This window comes from Corvus hawaiiensis, chromosome 3 (assembly GCF_020740725.1).
Source record: "Corvus hawaiiensis isolate bCorHaw1 chromosome 3, bCorHaw1.pri.cur, whole genome shotgun sequence".
Taxonomy (NCBI): Eukaryota; Metazoa; Chordata; class Aves; order Passeriformes; family Corvidae; genus Corvus; species Corvus hawaiiensis.
The window spans coordinates 3,441,548-3,454,934 of NC_063215.1; the positions used below are offsets into that span (position 1 = coordinate 3,441,548).

General features: G+C 47.2%; 1 protein-coding gene across 1 annotated transcript in view; it reads left to right on the forward strand.

Moving 5' to 3' along the window:
* Positions 1–13,387, forward strand: part of BLK (BLK proto-oncogene, Src family tyrosine kinase) — a 44,124-nt gene that overhangs the window by 15,629 nt on the left and 15,108 nt on the right. The window contains exons 3-7 of the mRNA XM_048297522.1: positions 2,470–2,572; positions 4,923–4,971; positions 10,987–11,080; positions 12,036–12,134; positions 13,165–13,268. Of these exons, the coding sequence (XP_048153479.1) occupies positions 2,471–2,572; positions 4,923–4,971; positions 10,987–11,080; positions 12,036–12,134; positions 13,165–13,268 (448 nt within the window). The 5' untranslated portion in view covers position 2,470. The remainder of the gene's footprint in view (positions 1–2,469; positions 2,573–4,922; positions 4,972–10,986; positions 11,081–12,035; positions 12,135–13,164; positions 13,269–13,387) is intronic.

Consider the following 13,387-nt stretch of genomic DNA (forward strand, 5'->3'; position numbering starts at 1 on the left):
GCTACTACTGCTACTACTACTATTACTTTTATTATTATTATTATTACTAATTATGTATTCCATTAATTACGTGAGCACCTGGTGTTCTTGTGTTCAGATGAACTGCACTGCCCGACATAAAGCGGAAGGGGAGAGGGAGGATGTGTGTGGGAGGATATATTTGAAGATCCGAATATCTTTCATTGCCATCACACATTGAGAGCAGCTGAAAACCCCAAAAGATGCATCCATGATGCCGTAGATGGTCCATCAATTCTCTCATAAGATCATCCTGGTGACTTGACTGACAATCAAAGCAAATTGCGGACTCGTGCTATATCTCACATTCCCTAAATCTGCCAAAAACATGGCAATTGACCACATTATCTCTCATTTGGGAGCAGAGTATATCAAAGATCCCAGGACTTCCCAGTGAGACTGTAACAAGAACCACAGATCGATGTCAAACATGTAGATGGATTTTCTGTCTTTCATGGTTGGTAATGAGTGATATCTAAAACTTATCCATCATCCATCTTTAATTAAAAGGATATCTTTCTGGTCCCTGGGTGAAAAGAAAATTCCAGCCACTCTCATGGCAAAAAACCACGATCCAGAATCAGAAGTCCTGGCACAAAGTTGTGAGGGGAGGAGCAGGAAAAGTTCCCCTAATAAATCCTGTGCCATTGCACCGCCAGATCTGCTAAGCAGAGCAAGCCCTGGGTGCAACCTGGAGGCTGCCAAAGGAAAATGAAATTGCTGCAGGAGCTGCTCTGGTTGATTTAATAGGTGAAACTCCCCCTCTGCCTGTGCTGACAGTGCCTGGAGCAGAGCTGAGGCCTGGGGACAGATGGATGGGCCATCTGTAAACTCAGGTCAAAGGAAATCTCAGAGGTGAAAAAGTTTTGGATGGGGGGAAAATGTATGTTGGACTACTCTGAAATATTTCACCACTTCCTTCCATTTTTCTCTTTATCAGATATAAAGAGGCAGATATGAGGCAGAAAGGAGAAAACATTTAGAAAAATAACACCTTAAAATATTGTGATGGCTCCATTTGGAGCCTCATTTCAGAGTCCCAGATTTTGAGATATTAGATTCATGCTAGAAAGCAAAAAAAAAGTTGCTTTTACTGGAATATTTTTTCCTGTAAGTCTGTTTGCTGGGAGCTTTTCTGAACACAGCGGTTGGAGTCTGACTACCATGACACAGTGCCAGACTGACATTTGGGGGTGTCCCTGGGCCTGAGGTCCCTGAACCTCCATGATCACTGCAGACCTTGGGGTATTTTGGCAAGAATAGGAGTCGATGTGTCTCTGCACAGCTATGAGTATTCAGGGTTTGGATTTTGGGTTTTTTTGGGCATGTAGCCTACACCATCCAATGCCTTTGGTTCAAAGCAGGGACTGGGGCAGACTTTGGCCCTGGATATTGCACTTCAGTAACACTGCCTTCATCTGCTCCTTCATTTTTGAGGCTCCAAGCAGAGTTTGGCCATTTTGGCTACCTAGACCCATTATTATCCTTGGATTCCTGACCAGAGCTGAAATTACATTTCTAGGATGAAATCAAACAGTTCTCAAGCCCGAATTTGGAAACCTTAATGCAGACCAGATGATGATCCATGGAAAAGCTTTGATTCATTTGTGTCCGGTGATCCTTGAGGTGTCCAGGTCTGGGATGTGCATAGGGTATAGGGAAACCTAATCCATGATTTCTGAGAGGATCCAGAGCACATCAAAAAGTACCAGAGTATTGCAGATGGATGAGACAAGCCCTCAGCCCACACTTCACTGGCAGGATGGATGCAAGCTACACCATATTCCTTACATTTCTTATAGTATTCCAAGGGGTTGAAGAGGTCCTGTGGCTTCCTGGACAAACCAAGTGCGAGTCTGTGCTGCTGAAACATGAGGAGCAGTGGGACTGGTTCCGTGCACGGCGCGGCCACATCCGCGCACTGCCCTTGCTGCGTGGGAGGGACACGAGCTGCAGAAAGCTCTGAGCAGCCTGAGGTGACTCGTTCTTGGGCCAGGGACTGTGTGACCCTCCTGAAGCCCTGGTGCAGCTGAGCAGCTCAGCACAAGGCTGTTGATAAACCCATCTTCATCTCTCTGGCATCCCCCGGCTCTGGAGCAAGTTCGATATCAGATGGGGATCTCTACACTGGAGAGGGGACATATCCAAAGCAGTCATTTGTGCCTCTTTTTTTTTTCCTCTGGTGACATATAGTGTCTGTCTGAACCTCATTTGCAAAGTGTGAAACACCAGAGTCACATGGGAACAGAAATCGTGGGGTTCGCAAGGTCCAGGGTGGCAGGAGGACTGTAGACAGGATGGTTTTAGACTCCTCTCTTCGCTGTCCCATCGTCCTGCATTCTGATCTTCTCCAATTTGTTCTTCATGAATGCAAAGACTTTTTTTCCTCAGTGCCTGTGCCTTTCCCCATGAGCAGTCTCATTAAAAAACAATTTCTGCTCTTCCTTCCAGAATGGGGTTGTTCGGCAGCAAAATTCAGCGGATGCCCAATGAGAAACACACTTCTGGAGGCAACCCAAAAACCAAAGGCAAACCTCCTCCTGCCCCACTCCAGGTAAGCCTGCAGTTTTGTGTCCTTTTGGGGTCCCCCCACAGCTCAGTTGTTGTCTGGAGTGATGCAGGCAATATTTAGAATCACAGAATCACAGAATTATTGGGGCTGGAAGGAACTCAAAAGCTCATCCTGTTCCACCCTCTGCCATGGGCAGGGACACCTTCCACCATCCCAGGTTGCTCCAAGCCCTGTCCAGCCTGGCCTTGGACACTTCCAGGGATCCAGGGGCAGCCACAGCTTCTCTGGGCAGCTTGGTCCTCCCAGCTGATCCCTGTATCTTTTGGACAGGGGTGGGAAGGGCTCTGAGGAACCTCTGTGTATTAAAAAACCCTAAAATACAGTATGTTGGTACTTAGAAATATCTTCTCATCAGCACTTTGAAACCCAAGCTGATGTTGCTGACTTGCAAGATGGGTCAGATTCAGGCTAAGATTCAAAGTTGCAAACCACAATGGAAACTTCACCACTGTGAGTCCTCAACAGCTTCGGCAAAGAGGGTCTGCAGCCAATCTGTGTCAGGGTGAGCTGACAATCAGAAACGCTGGGCATCCGCTGCTCCCTTTGCGGTCACTCAGCCTCTGCTGGCATGGACACAGAGCAGGAAGGAACCGGGGCAGGATTTAGGAGACCTCAAAAGACACTCTCCTTGTTTAAACGCTGCAAGTCACTTCACCTCTGTTGCCGTCCAGAGGACATGAAATTGTTTTGTCTTTCCTTGCCCCTGACAGCACTGCAGCCAGCAGCCAGCACAAGACAAACTCGAGGTGCAACTCTCATGTGAAAACCATCTCGAACCCTGGGAGAGGGGAGGAATTGCCAGTTATTGCTTTTTATGACAGCTGGAGATGCTTTTCACTCCTTTAGTGTAATTTCTGAGTTCTCCCATGGCTATTCAGCCCAGTTTTCATGACAGCAGATGTCAAATTGACCAAGAAGATGTTATTTTCCTAAATTTCATTCTCTCCAGCTCACTGGAGAGGAGCCAGTATCACTGTAAATACAGTATCATTGACCATTCCTTATTTTTTTGCCACAGGCACTCAGCTCTCACATGTCAGGGGAAATCCAAATTTCTTCCAGTTAAATGAGAAATGGCAGCGGATGAGCTGCTCCCCCACCCCACATTTCAGCTAAGTAGGGGTCAAAGGGTGGTGCAGGCAGAAAACACAAGGTGTTTTTAGTTCTGTGTCCGTATTTCACCACTTTTGCACGTGTATAAAAATACCTGGGAGTGGTCAAACACCCACTAGAGGCACTGGGCACCTTGGAGTGATCACAAGGCTGGCGCTGGAACTTGGGTGAAGGCCAATTTCAAACTGTTATCCCCCAAAACAAGGTGGTTCCATCCCAGCTCATTTGGAATGATCTATGGACAGTTTGACAGCTCCCACAGCAGGGCCAAACCAAACCAGGGACCATGACAGCATTTTAAAAGTGTGCCCCAATAAGTTGCAGTAACTTGTTGCTATTTAATTTCAGTCTGTAACTTCCTCCTGAGGGGCAGCGGAGGGGCAGCTCCGATCTCTGCCCTCTGTGACCAGAGACAGGACCTGAGGGAACAGCTTGGAGCCATGCCAGGGGAGATTTAGGCTGGATATTGGGGAAAATGTTCTTCCCCCAGAGGATGGTCAGGCACCGAACAGGCTCCCCAGAGAATGGGCACTGCCCCAAGGCTGCCGGAGCTCCAGGAGCATTTGGACAACGCTCTCAGGGATGCACAGGGTGGGATTGTTGGGGTGTCTGTGCAGGGCCAGGAGATCGATCAATGATCCTTGTGGGTCTCTTCCAACTCAGAAGTCACAGAATCATTGAATCATAGAACATCCTGAGTGGATATCCACAAGGACCATCAAATACTCTATGATTTCTACAATTCTCTGATTAATTTGTTGCTATAGCCACTGCCTCTGTTTTCTGAACGTAACCCTGAGCAAAGGATATTCCATGAGCCTTGGGACAATTATGACAGACAATATTTCTGGGTTTCTGCTTGAAATGATACTGCAATTGCCATTTCTCAATTGGGCCATTCATATCTCATCCCTCACTGGTCTGAAATCTGGCATCAGATGGGATAGAGCAGGGTCCGAATGAGTTGGCAGCAGATTTCTGCTTTAACTCAGAGGGAAGCCAAGGGTTATTCCAGCTTTCTGTTAATTCAGCTACAAACACCTCATGGCAAAATGTGCTAAGGCCATCACAACACGTGTGGAGCCAGACACGGAGGCTGCTGACTGCCAGCAGTGGTCTCTGGACCAGACTCCCACTCGTCTGTGAAGCTGAAATCAGTTCTTCCTGAAACACAGCAAAGTAATAAATATCTCCTTTTTCCTTTCTATTTCTATCTCAGGCGAGACAAGTTATCAACAACCCTCATCTAAACCAAGCCTCTGCACAAGGTAAGGTTCTGTTTTCTTTGCCTCCCCGTGGGGTTTTGCAGGGTGGTGGTCCCCAAATGGCAGAGTTTGAGGACGAGCCATCACGTCACAGGCGTGTGGTTTCTGTATCTGCAGCCATGCCTGACAGGGAGTTTATCAGAGTGGTTCAGAAAACTCAGTTTACATGACCAAGTCTTTGCAGCTGCCAACTTTCCCCTGCTCATCAAAGAAACCAAGAGGGAAAATCACTCCCTCTCCTTTGGAAGCAGGTGATCTTTAAGGTCGCTTCCAATTCTGTGATTGGTGGAGCAAAGGGAGATCTGAGACTGGAGCTGCGTGAGATTGCTCTTGCCCTGTCTGCAGTGTGACAAGTCATGGATGCTTTATGCAGCCAGCTGAAAATTTCAGAGGAAATCACAGGCATCAGAGAGCCCAGAGAGGCTACAAAGAGAAGGAGAAGAAAGGGAAGAGCACAAAATAAGGATACACAGAGCCCCTGCCTGGAGATGGGCCGTTGGCTTCATCCACCCCTGCAATTATCTGCGGATCACAGATGGTGTCTTTTAGCAGGGAACCCTCTGCTCCTTCTGCCCAGCCTTCAGCAGCAGTTCGTGTGTATTCTTATCAAAGAAGTTCTGCAGATTAAGGACAGAGAGAGAGATAATTAGAAGAGGGGGAAAAAATAGAAGAAGCTTGGAGGAAAGCAGTCAGCAACACATGAAAGTTCTTCACGTGGATGGAAACGTAGGATTAGGGGAGACAGGGCATGAGGGAAGAAAAAAGGGGTGGTGAATAAATGGGGTGGGTGGAATGACAGCATTAGGTCTTCTTAGATCTTGTGGATGATGATGGAGGGTGCCTGCCATGGTCCAAGCACGGGAACCCCTGCAAGGCCAACATTTTCTTCAAGTTCGGCGTTTGTTATGGAGATCAAATCTGTGGGAGGTGAAGTTCCTCAGCCACGTGAGCTGGGGTGTGTTTTCATGGAAATACCACTTTTCCAGAAACCACATTTTCTTTTGCAGAATTGTTTTCATGGCACAATTCCAAGTGGCCATGCTCTCCTACCTCCCCAGCTGAGCAGAGAGTGACAGTTTTTCACAGGATTTTTATCACAGGGTTTTTTCACCCTGGTCAGAGTCACAGCAGAAATTGTGATCAGGGAGGCAGATTTTACTTCTCCTTCATGCCCAAAGGCAGAAGTGGAAAGATGCTAAAAAATGGATTAAGTACCGTATTAGCCATTTTCAGCTCTCAAAAATAATTTTGTTCATTAGATTCAGTTCCAGTTCTGGAGGAATATTCACACTGACAGTCTGGGAAACTTCCTATTTTTCTCTGCCAGTGTCTGAATTTCCTGAAATGATGGTACATCTGACTGTGCCCTTTGTGGTAAAATGGGCTGATAAGAACCATGCAAGGTATTTGAGATACCAGAGATCTTCTCCTAAATGACAGCAATTCAAGTGAATCGAAAGAGAAAGCACAAAATCCAGGCAATCACTTCATATAAAAAAAATTCAAAGAGATGAATTAAATCCTGTGGGAGCACTTAAAATTCAATCAGGGAAAATTACTGGCTGTGGAAGTGTGGCATGTAATGTAAAATCAACCCTTTTTTTCCCCTTGTTTTTTTTTTTTTTAATTTTCGTGGGCGTTTTTTTGGTCTCCTTGCATTTTGAATGTTTGGGTTTTTTCTGATCTCGAGTTGTTGAAATTGTTTCACACTTTCCAGCTTTCACACCCCTGTCTCAGAATTTATTTATTTATTTATTCATTCATTTTTAACAAAAGCCTAGCGGCTCCTGACATTATTTATCCTCATGGAAGTAACACAAAGCCAGGCAAGGAGTGCAAAACTGGATTCAACGTGGTGCACGTGGCACCACCGATCCTTTTTTTCACTGGAGGTAGTTCTTCCACAGTGTGAGCCTCCCATTCATTTTAACATTGTTCCCTGAGCAATCACAAAGTTTTTAAGGCTGGTTTTAGGTCTCTGTGGAGTCAAAATTTTAATTCTGAACCGCCAAAGCCCCCGGCACAGCAAAGTCCTGGCCCATGGTGGGCCCCAAACCCAACCCATGTTAGAGCTGCTGTTCGCTTGCCTTGGATGGGTAAGACATAGAAAATAGGGAGAATGACCCCTGCCTTTGCCCTGCCAGCTGCTCACAGCTGGATTTAAATCCCACTGATGGAAAGAATTGGTTGTTTTGGGTGCCTGTTCTCAGGCATTTTAATAACCTGCAACAACACAAGGAGTTGAACTCTCTGCGAGGTCCTTCCTTCTGATGAGGAACCACAACTTCTCCCACCTCTTCACTTGAATTTTGCTGAATGGGACTGAGTTTCAGGGGGTGGAAGCTCATCATGCTCTGGAACTTGAGCTCTTTTGCGGCATCTCAAAGTTAATGCTGAAATTCTTGGTCATTTTTTATTGTTCCCGATACGGTTTTGTGTTTGAAAGGAATTGTGTCAGAAATGTAGGTTTGAGCAGAAGTGGGAAAAGGAAGGGTTATTTCTACTGAAAAGGCTGAGTTTTCAGTGAGAAATTGAAATTTCTCATCAAAAATGTTTACTTTGATCTGGAGCACATCTGAGGAGGAGCAGCTGAGGGAGCTGGGAAAGGGGCTCAGCCTGGAGCAAAGGAGGCTCAGGGGGGACCTTGTGGCTCTGCACAACTCCCTGACAGGAGGGGACAGACTGTAGCTAGGTAGGGGTTGGGCTCTTCGCCCGGGTAAAAAGTGAAAGGACAGGAAGAGAAGGCTTCAAGTTGCACCAGGGGAGGGTTAAATTGGATATTAGGAAAATTTTTTTCACAGAAAGGGTTATGAATCTTCAGAACAGGCTGCCCAAGCAATGGAATCACCATCCCTGGAAGGATTTAAAAGCCATGTGGATGTGGCACTTGGGGACATGGTTTAGGGGTGGCCTTGGCAGTGCTGGGGGAATGGTTGGACTTGATGACCTTAGAGGTCTTTTCCAGCTTCACTGATTCAGTGATTCCAACCAGGCCATGCCAGGCTGAGACAGAAAGCTGACCACATTTCCAGCAGCAGTAACTCATAGCTCAGTGCACCCAGCTGGCCAACGTGTCCTGCAAGGTGTCACTTACACCATGGCCATCCTAAAAGGGCTCTAAACCAATGGATGATCCTCTGGGGCACCCTGGCACAGTCTCAGCCCAGCTTCACCGCCACAAGACGGTTGCAGAGACCTTCCATTTGAGACAGGCCAGTGGTGGGAGGACTGGTTGAATCATTCCTATTGAGCCACCACGCTGGCCCTCAGCCTCTGCAAACCCTGCTGGTATCAGACTTTCCTGACAGCAGCTCTGAGGCAGGATGTGTTTGGCTCCCAAACAAAGTCCCGGGGCTGGCAGCTTTATCTGCAGAGCAGTCGCTCCTCGCAGACCCAACAGCTTCTCCGCTGCGGAGCCTCTCATGGCCTGAGTGGATCAAACAGGCCAAGGCAGTGTCAGCCATGTGTTTCTTGTGGGGTGATGGACTCAGAGACAGGGAGAGCCCCTTTCATCCTGGCATGGCAGCTCCTGCTGGCTTGGGCAGAGAGAGCTTTACTTCTGGCTCATTTTTAGTGTGCAGTGTTCTCAGCGCCTATTTTGGGATAAGAGGTGATAAAGTTTTTTTTCAGCATACAAACCCTTTTTGTCCTTGCTGTGTTTGCTCTTTTTAATTTCATTTATTTTCACTTACGTCAGTTCCTTCCACACCAAAACTCCATCTTCATTTTCTGGAGTACACAGCCACTCTGGGCTTGAAGATATTTACACATTTGCTCCTATTTTTCCAAGCACAAGTGTGATCACTGCATTATTTCCCTTTCAAGAGGACCAGGAGGGTGTGTGTGGATCGCAGGCTGGTTGTGGACACCTCGCAGGAAGCACATGCCCCAAACCCTTTCATGTCAGAGCAGATGTGTGATAACAACTTTCTCAAGGAGGCAGACAGAGTTTGGGTGCATTGCTAATTCGAGCTGCCTCAGGGGGAAGCCCCCAACCGTGCCAGCTATTTTCAGACTTCAAAGCATTCTCCCTTGTGACTGATCATCCTTTCCCCATCCTGGGAGAGAGACTCTGCTGGAACCTCTCATGGATCTCTTATTTCCTTCTGAAAAGCCTGAAGGGAGCTGCTCAGGGCTCTGCTTTCCAAAGCTGCCTTTCCTCCCACGCTCACCCTTTCTCCTCCCTTACAAATTGCCACTGGAGCAGCAGCCGGCCTTGCACAGACACGAACCCAAGCTGCCCCAGAGACACTGTTATCTTGCCGTGACAAAGGGCCAGTCTGGCTCTCTTGCTGGTGGCATTATTTGAAAAGGTCACCCAGAGACAGTGGCTTGACAGGCTGTTTTGAAAAATGCTAATAATAGGCTGTCCATCGCTCTCAGTGCATTAATTAGGCTGAGCACAAGCTGAAGCCTTGCTGCAGCACAGTTCCCATTCTGTCTTTTTCTTCTTTTTCTTTTTCTTCTTTTTTTCTTTTTCTTTTTCTTTTTTTCTTTTTCTTTTTCTTTTTTCTTTTTCTTTTTCTTTTTCTTTTTTGTTTTTTTCTTTTTCTTTTTCTTTTTCTTTTTCTTTTTCTTTTTCTTTTTCTTTTTCTTTTTCTTTTTCTTTCTTTTTCATTTTCTTTTATTATTATTTTTTTCTTTTCTTTTTGCTTTAAATTTTAGTTTTATTTTTATTCTATTTTTCTTTTTCTCTTTCTCCTTATTCTCAATCTTCTGCTTCTCCTTCTTCTTCTTTTCTTCTTCACCTCCTCCTCATCATCATCCTCCTTCTCCTTTTTCTCCTTCTCCTTCTCCTTCTCCTTCTCCTTCTCCTTCTCCTTCTTCTCCTTCTCCTTCTTCTTTCTCTCCTCCTCCTTTCCTTTTCTTTTTCACCACGGTGTTATGGTTGGATTTCTGTGGTCCTGTGCTTGTGCTGATCTTTTTTATAAAGTTAGATCTGGCCCAAAATAGCTGCTCCATTCTGCTTCAGCAGCTCCAAGTGTGCAGAGCACAGGGGAAGGGTTGCACCACTTCCCCGAGAGCAACCTCAGCACCTCTCGGGTGTGCAAACCAAGAGGTTCAGCCCCAGCCCACAAGGATCTGCCCCGGGCTGTGTCAGAGGATTGTGGCACGTGGACAAGGCTCATAAAAAGGAGAGAGAGGGACTTTTTATATGGGCAGATATTGACAGGACAAGGGTCAGCAGTTTTAAACTGGCACAGGGCAGGTTTGTGTTAGACGTGAACAAGAAATTGTTCTCTGTGAGGGTGGTGAGACTCTGGCACAGGGTGCCAAGAGAAGCTGTGGCTGCCCCGCCACTGGGAGTGTCCAAGGCCAGGTTGGATATGGCTTGGAACAGTGTGTGACAGTGGAAAATGGGTTAATGGAAAATGTCCCTGCCCATGGCAGGAGGGTGGAACAAGATAATCTTTAAGGTCCCTTCCAACCCAAACCATTCTATGCTTCATTCTATGATCTGCAAGGAATTGTGTGCAAGAGGGAGGGATGGCAAGATACCGGATGAGCCCAGTGCACAGGCCACAGACCACGAGCCCAGGGAGAGCTAAATCCTAGAAAAGGCCTCAAACAATGGAAACTGAAATGACTTTATATTTTTTTTCAATTAAAAAACTCATAATTTTGAGTCAAATTCCACAGCCACCTTGGGAAAGGTTGCTAGGGCAGTTTTCATTTACCACAGTGTAAAACTCAGGCTGAACTCTGACAGGTTATTTATGACCCCTCTAATTCCACACAACCCCCTTTTTTTTGTTGACACTCTGAGTTTTGTGAATGGGGAATGGTTCTGCAGTGTTTAAAAATACATGCACAGGAAATGCTTTGTTGAATCAGTGTTAATCCCTGAGCAGAGGTTGGGGTGAGCAGGAAAGCTGCGTTGGTGCAAAGGTTGGATTTGGGGGTGGGAGGGTGACAGAGCCCCGTGTTTAGGGGCTGAAATGCCATACCATACACCCAGGTGTGCATCAAGCCACTCAAGGAACAGGCTGGCTTCAAAGGAGTTAATTCTTCTTTCAGATCACTTGTTTGTGGTTGCACTGTACGATTTTCCTGCCTCAAGTGACCGTGACCTGGAGCTGGTCAAGGGGGAGAAACTCCAGGTCCTCTCCAAGTAAGTGACCTGCTGCCGGAAGGAAGTTCTATGAGGAGCATGGGGAGGCTGGGAAAGGGGACCTTGGGGTCAGCCACCACTTTGCAGCTAACCAGAGCTAAGCCTGTGCCTTGGCTGTGGGTGCCCTCTTCTCTCTGCACGGTGACACTTCCATGGGTCACAGATACTCTGGGCTGGGTATTGTCCCTGCCTGAGTGGTACTGGGACCTTGGGGCCTGTGGGTGCAGAAGTAGCATAAATAACAACAAGAGAAAAAAACAGCTCCTGTCCTGTGTTTGTGCTGATTGTGCTTCTGCAAAGGATGTGGGTTGGGTGTAGTCAGAGGAAAGGACAGAACTGAGCCAGAGACTTGTGAGGTTTCATTTCAACTTCTCAAACTCACCACAGAAGAGGCACAGTCCATAACAGGGCATAGGTGGGCTTGGGGGCCCCAGACCCTGTAGGGCTGCTCAGTCTTTGGCTGCTCTGTGAGGGGGCCTCAAGAGGTGACATTTCTCACCCAGACTGCGTAGACTGGGACCTGTGGGACAGGGAGATGGAGAACCCCTGCATGGGGATGGCTTTGGGTCATGGCTGGTGGCTCAGTCATCAGTGGGACAGTAAGGTGGGGTGTCCGGAAGGCAAAGGAAGGAGCAAAAAGGACTCTCAACGCCCCTGTTCAAGAGACAAAATAAACCCCATGACCCAGATTCCCCTTCTCTCACTTGAGGTGTGTGGCAAAGGTTTGGGTCTGTGGTCGCTCAGCATTCATGGAAAGAGCCTGACACCTCCACAAGTCCCTGAAACACCAAACACCTGATTTCCATCCTAGGGAATCCAGAGGGAGCTGCAGAGTGGATGAAGGAATCCGAGTCCATCTGCAGTGCTCAAACCCCACAGTCCACGTCCTCACAGCCTCAGCTTGTCACAAAACCCCCTCTGGGCACTCACACCTTTTCCTCTGCTCCCTTTGCAGCGAGGGGGACTGGTGGCTGGCAAAGTCCCTCAGCACTGGGAAGAAAGGATACATCCCCAGTAACTTTGTGGCACAAGTGGACAGTTTGGAAGAGGAAAAGTAAGTGGGAAAGCTTTTGAGTGGTGAACACGAGTGCAGTGCCCTGGATCTCAACAAGCTCCAGGATGAGCTTTATTGATGGCCGGAAGATGTCAATGCTGGGCTGGATGGCAGGAGGTCTTTCCTCATCCCAAACAACGCCGCCCAAAAGCTCAGGACAAATTTTTAAGCATCATATTGGGGTGGAAAGGGAGGATGAGGTGGTTATGGGGAAGTGGGCAAAGGTTCTTGTCCCACCCACTGTGGAAAACAAGGATTTGGGGGGGACAACAGAAGGGTTATGGTGGCACTGCCAGGGACCATCCTATGCTCCCACTGGGCCAGTCCACCCACACAAATGGTGTTAAACCTCTTCACCCTCCAAAGGGTATCCATGTGTAAACTGGGAATCTCTGGATGGGGTGCACTGATCCAGGTCTTGGATGTGCCAAGGGCCACACCAACAGTTTAACAGGAAAACTGAGTGCCAGTGCCCAGACCCACAGTGCTGCTTTTTTAACGAGCCCAGATGCAGCCTCCCTGCAAGGAAGATGGAATGAAAGACTGGAGTCAGAAGAGTTTATTTTGCCTATAATACAAACAGAAGGAGAATTTTTTTCCATGAGTTATCCTCCTCTGTGGCATTCAGCCCTAAATGATCAGTCCTGCTTTCAATCTCTCTTGGAAGGACACAACCGTCACTGAGTTCAGCAAATATTTAGCAGCGCACAGAAATGTGGCTGAGACATAAAAGCTCTTTGTATCCAAACCCAGAACTTCTCCTGTGTATGGGATCCTGCACATCCCATCTACTCCTTGTGCTGTCTGGATTTCCAGGCTGTGAAACAAGCCCAAAGTGACCCAAATCTGGTGTTAATCTACCCAAAACAGTCTGTTACTGCCAGTTTCCAGCAGATAAAAAACTATTTGGTGATAAAAACTACCCTCAGTTTCCCAGTGTAATGATAAAAGAAAGAACTAACTGGAAAGAATTCCATTTTTTTAGAGTTTTTCCTTTTCCAGCCATGATTTTGCCTTTTCTCTCTCTCAGGTGGTATTTTAGAACTCTGAGCAGAAAAGATGCTGAACGGCTGCTGTTGTCTTCTGGGAACAAAGTTGGCTCTTTCCTCATCCGGGAGAGTGAAAGCACCAAAGGTGAGATCTGTGGAGCAAAGGTAACTCCTCGTTTTTGTCCAGACTTGGAAAACCTTCAGCAGGGCTCTAGGAGCGAGCTGGGGGCTTGGAGGGCAAAGATTTGCTCGTGATGCCACTGA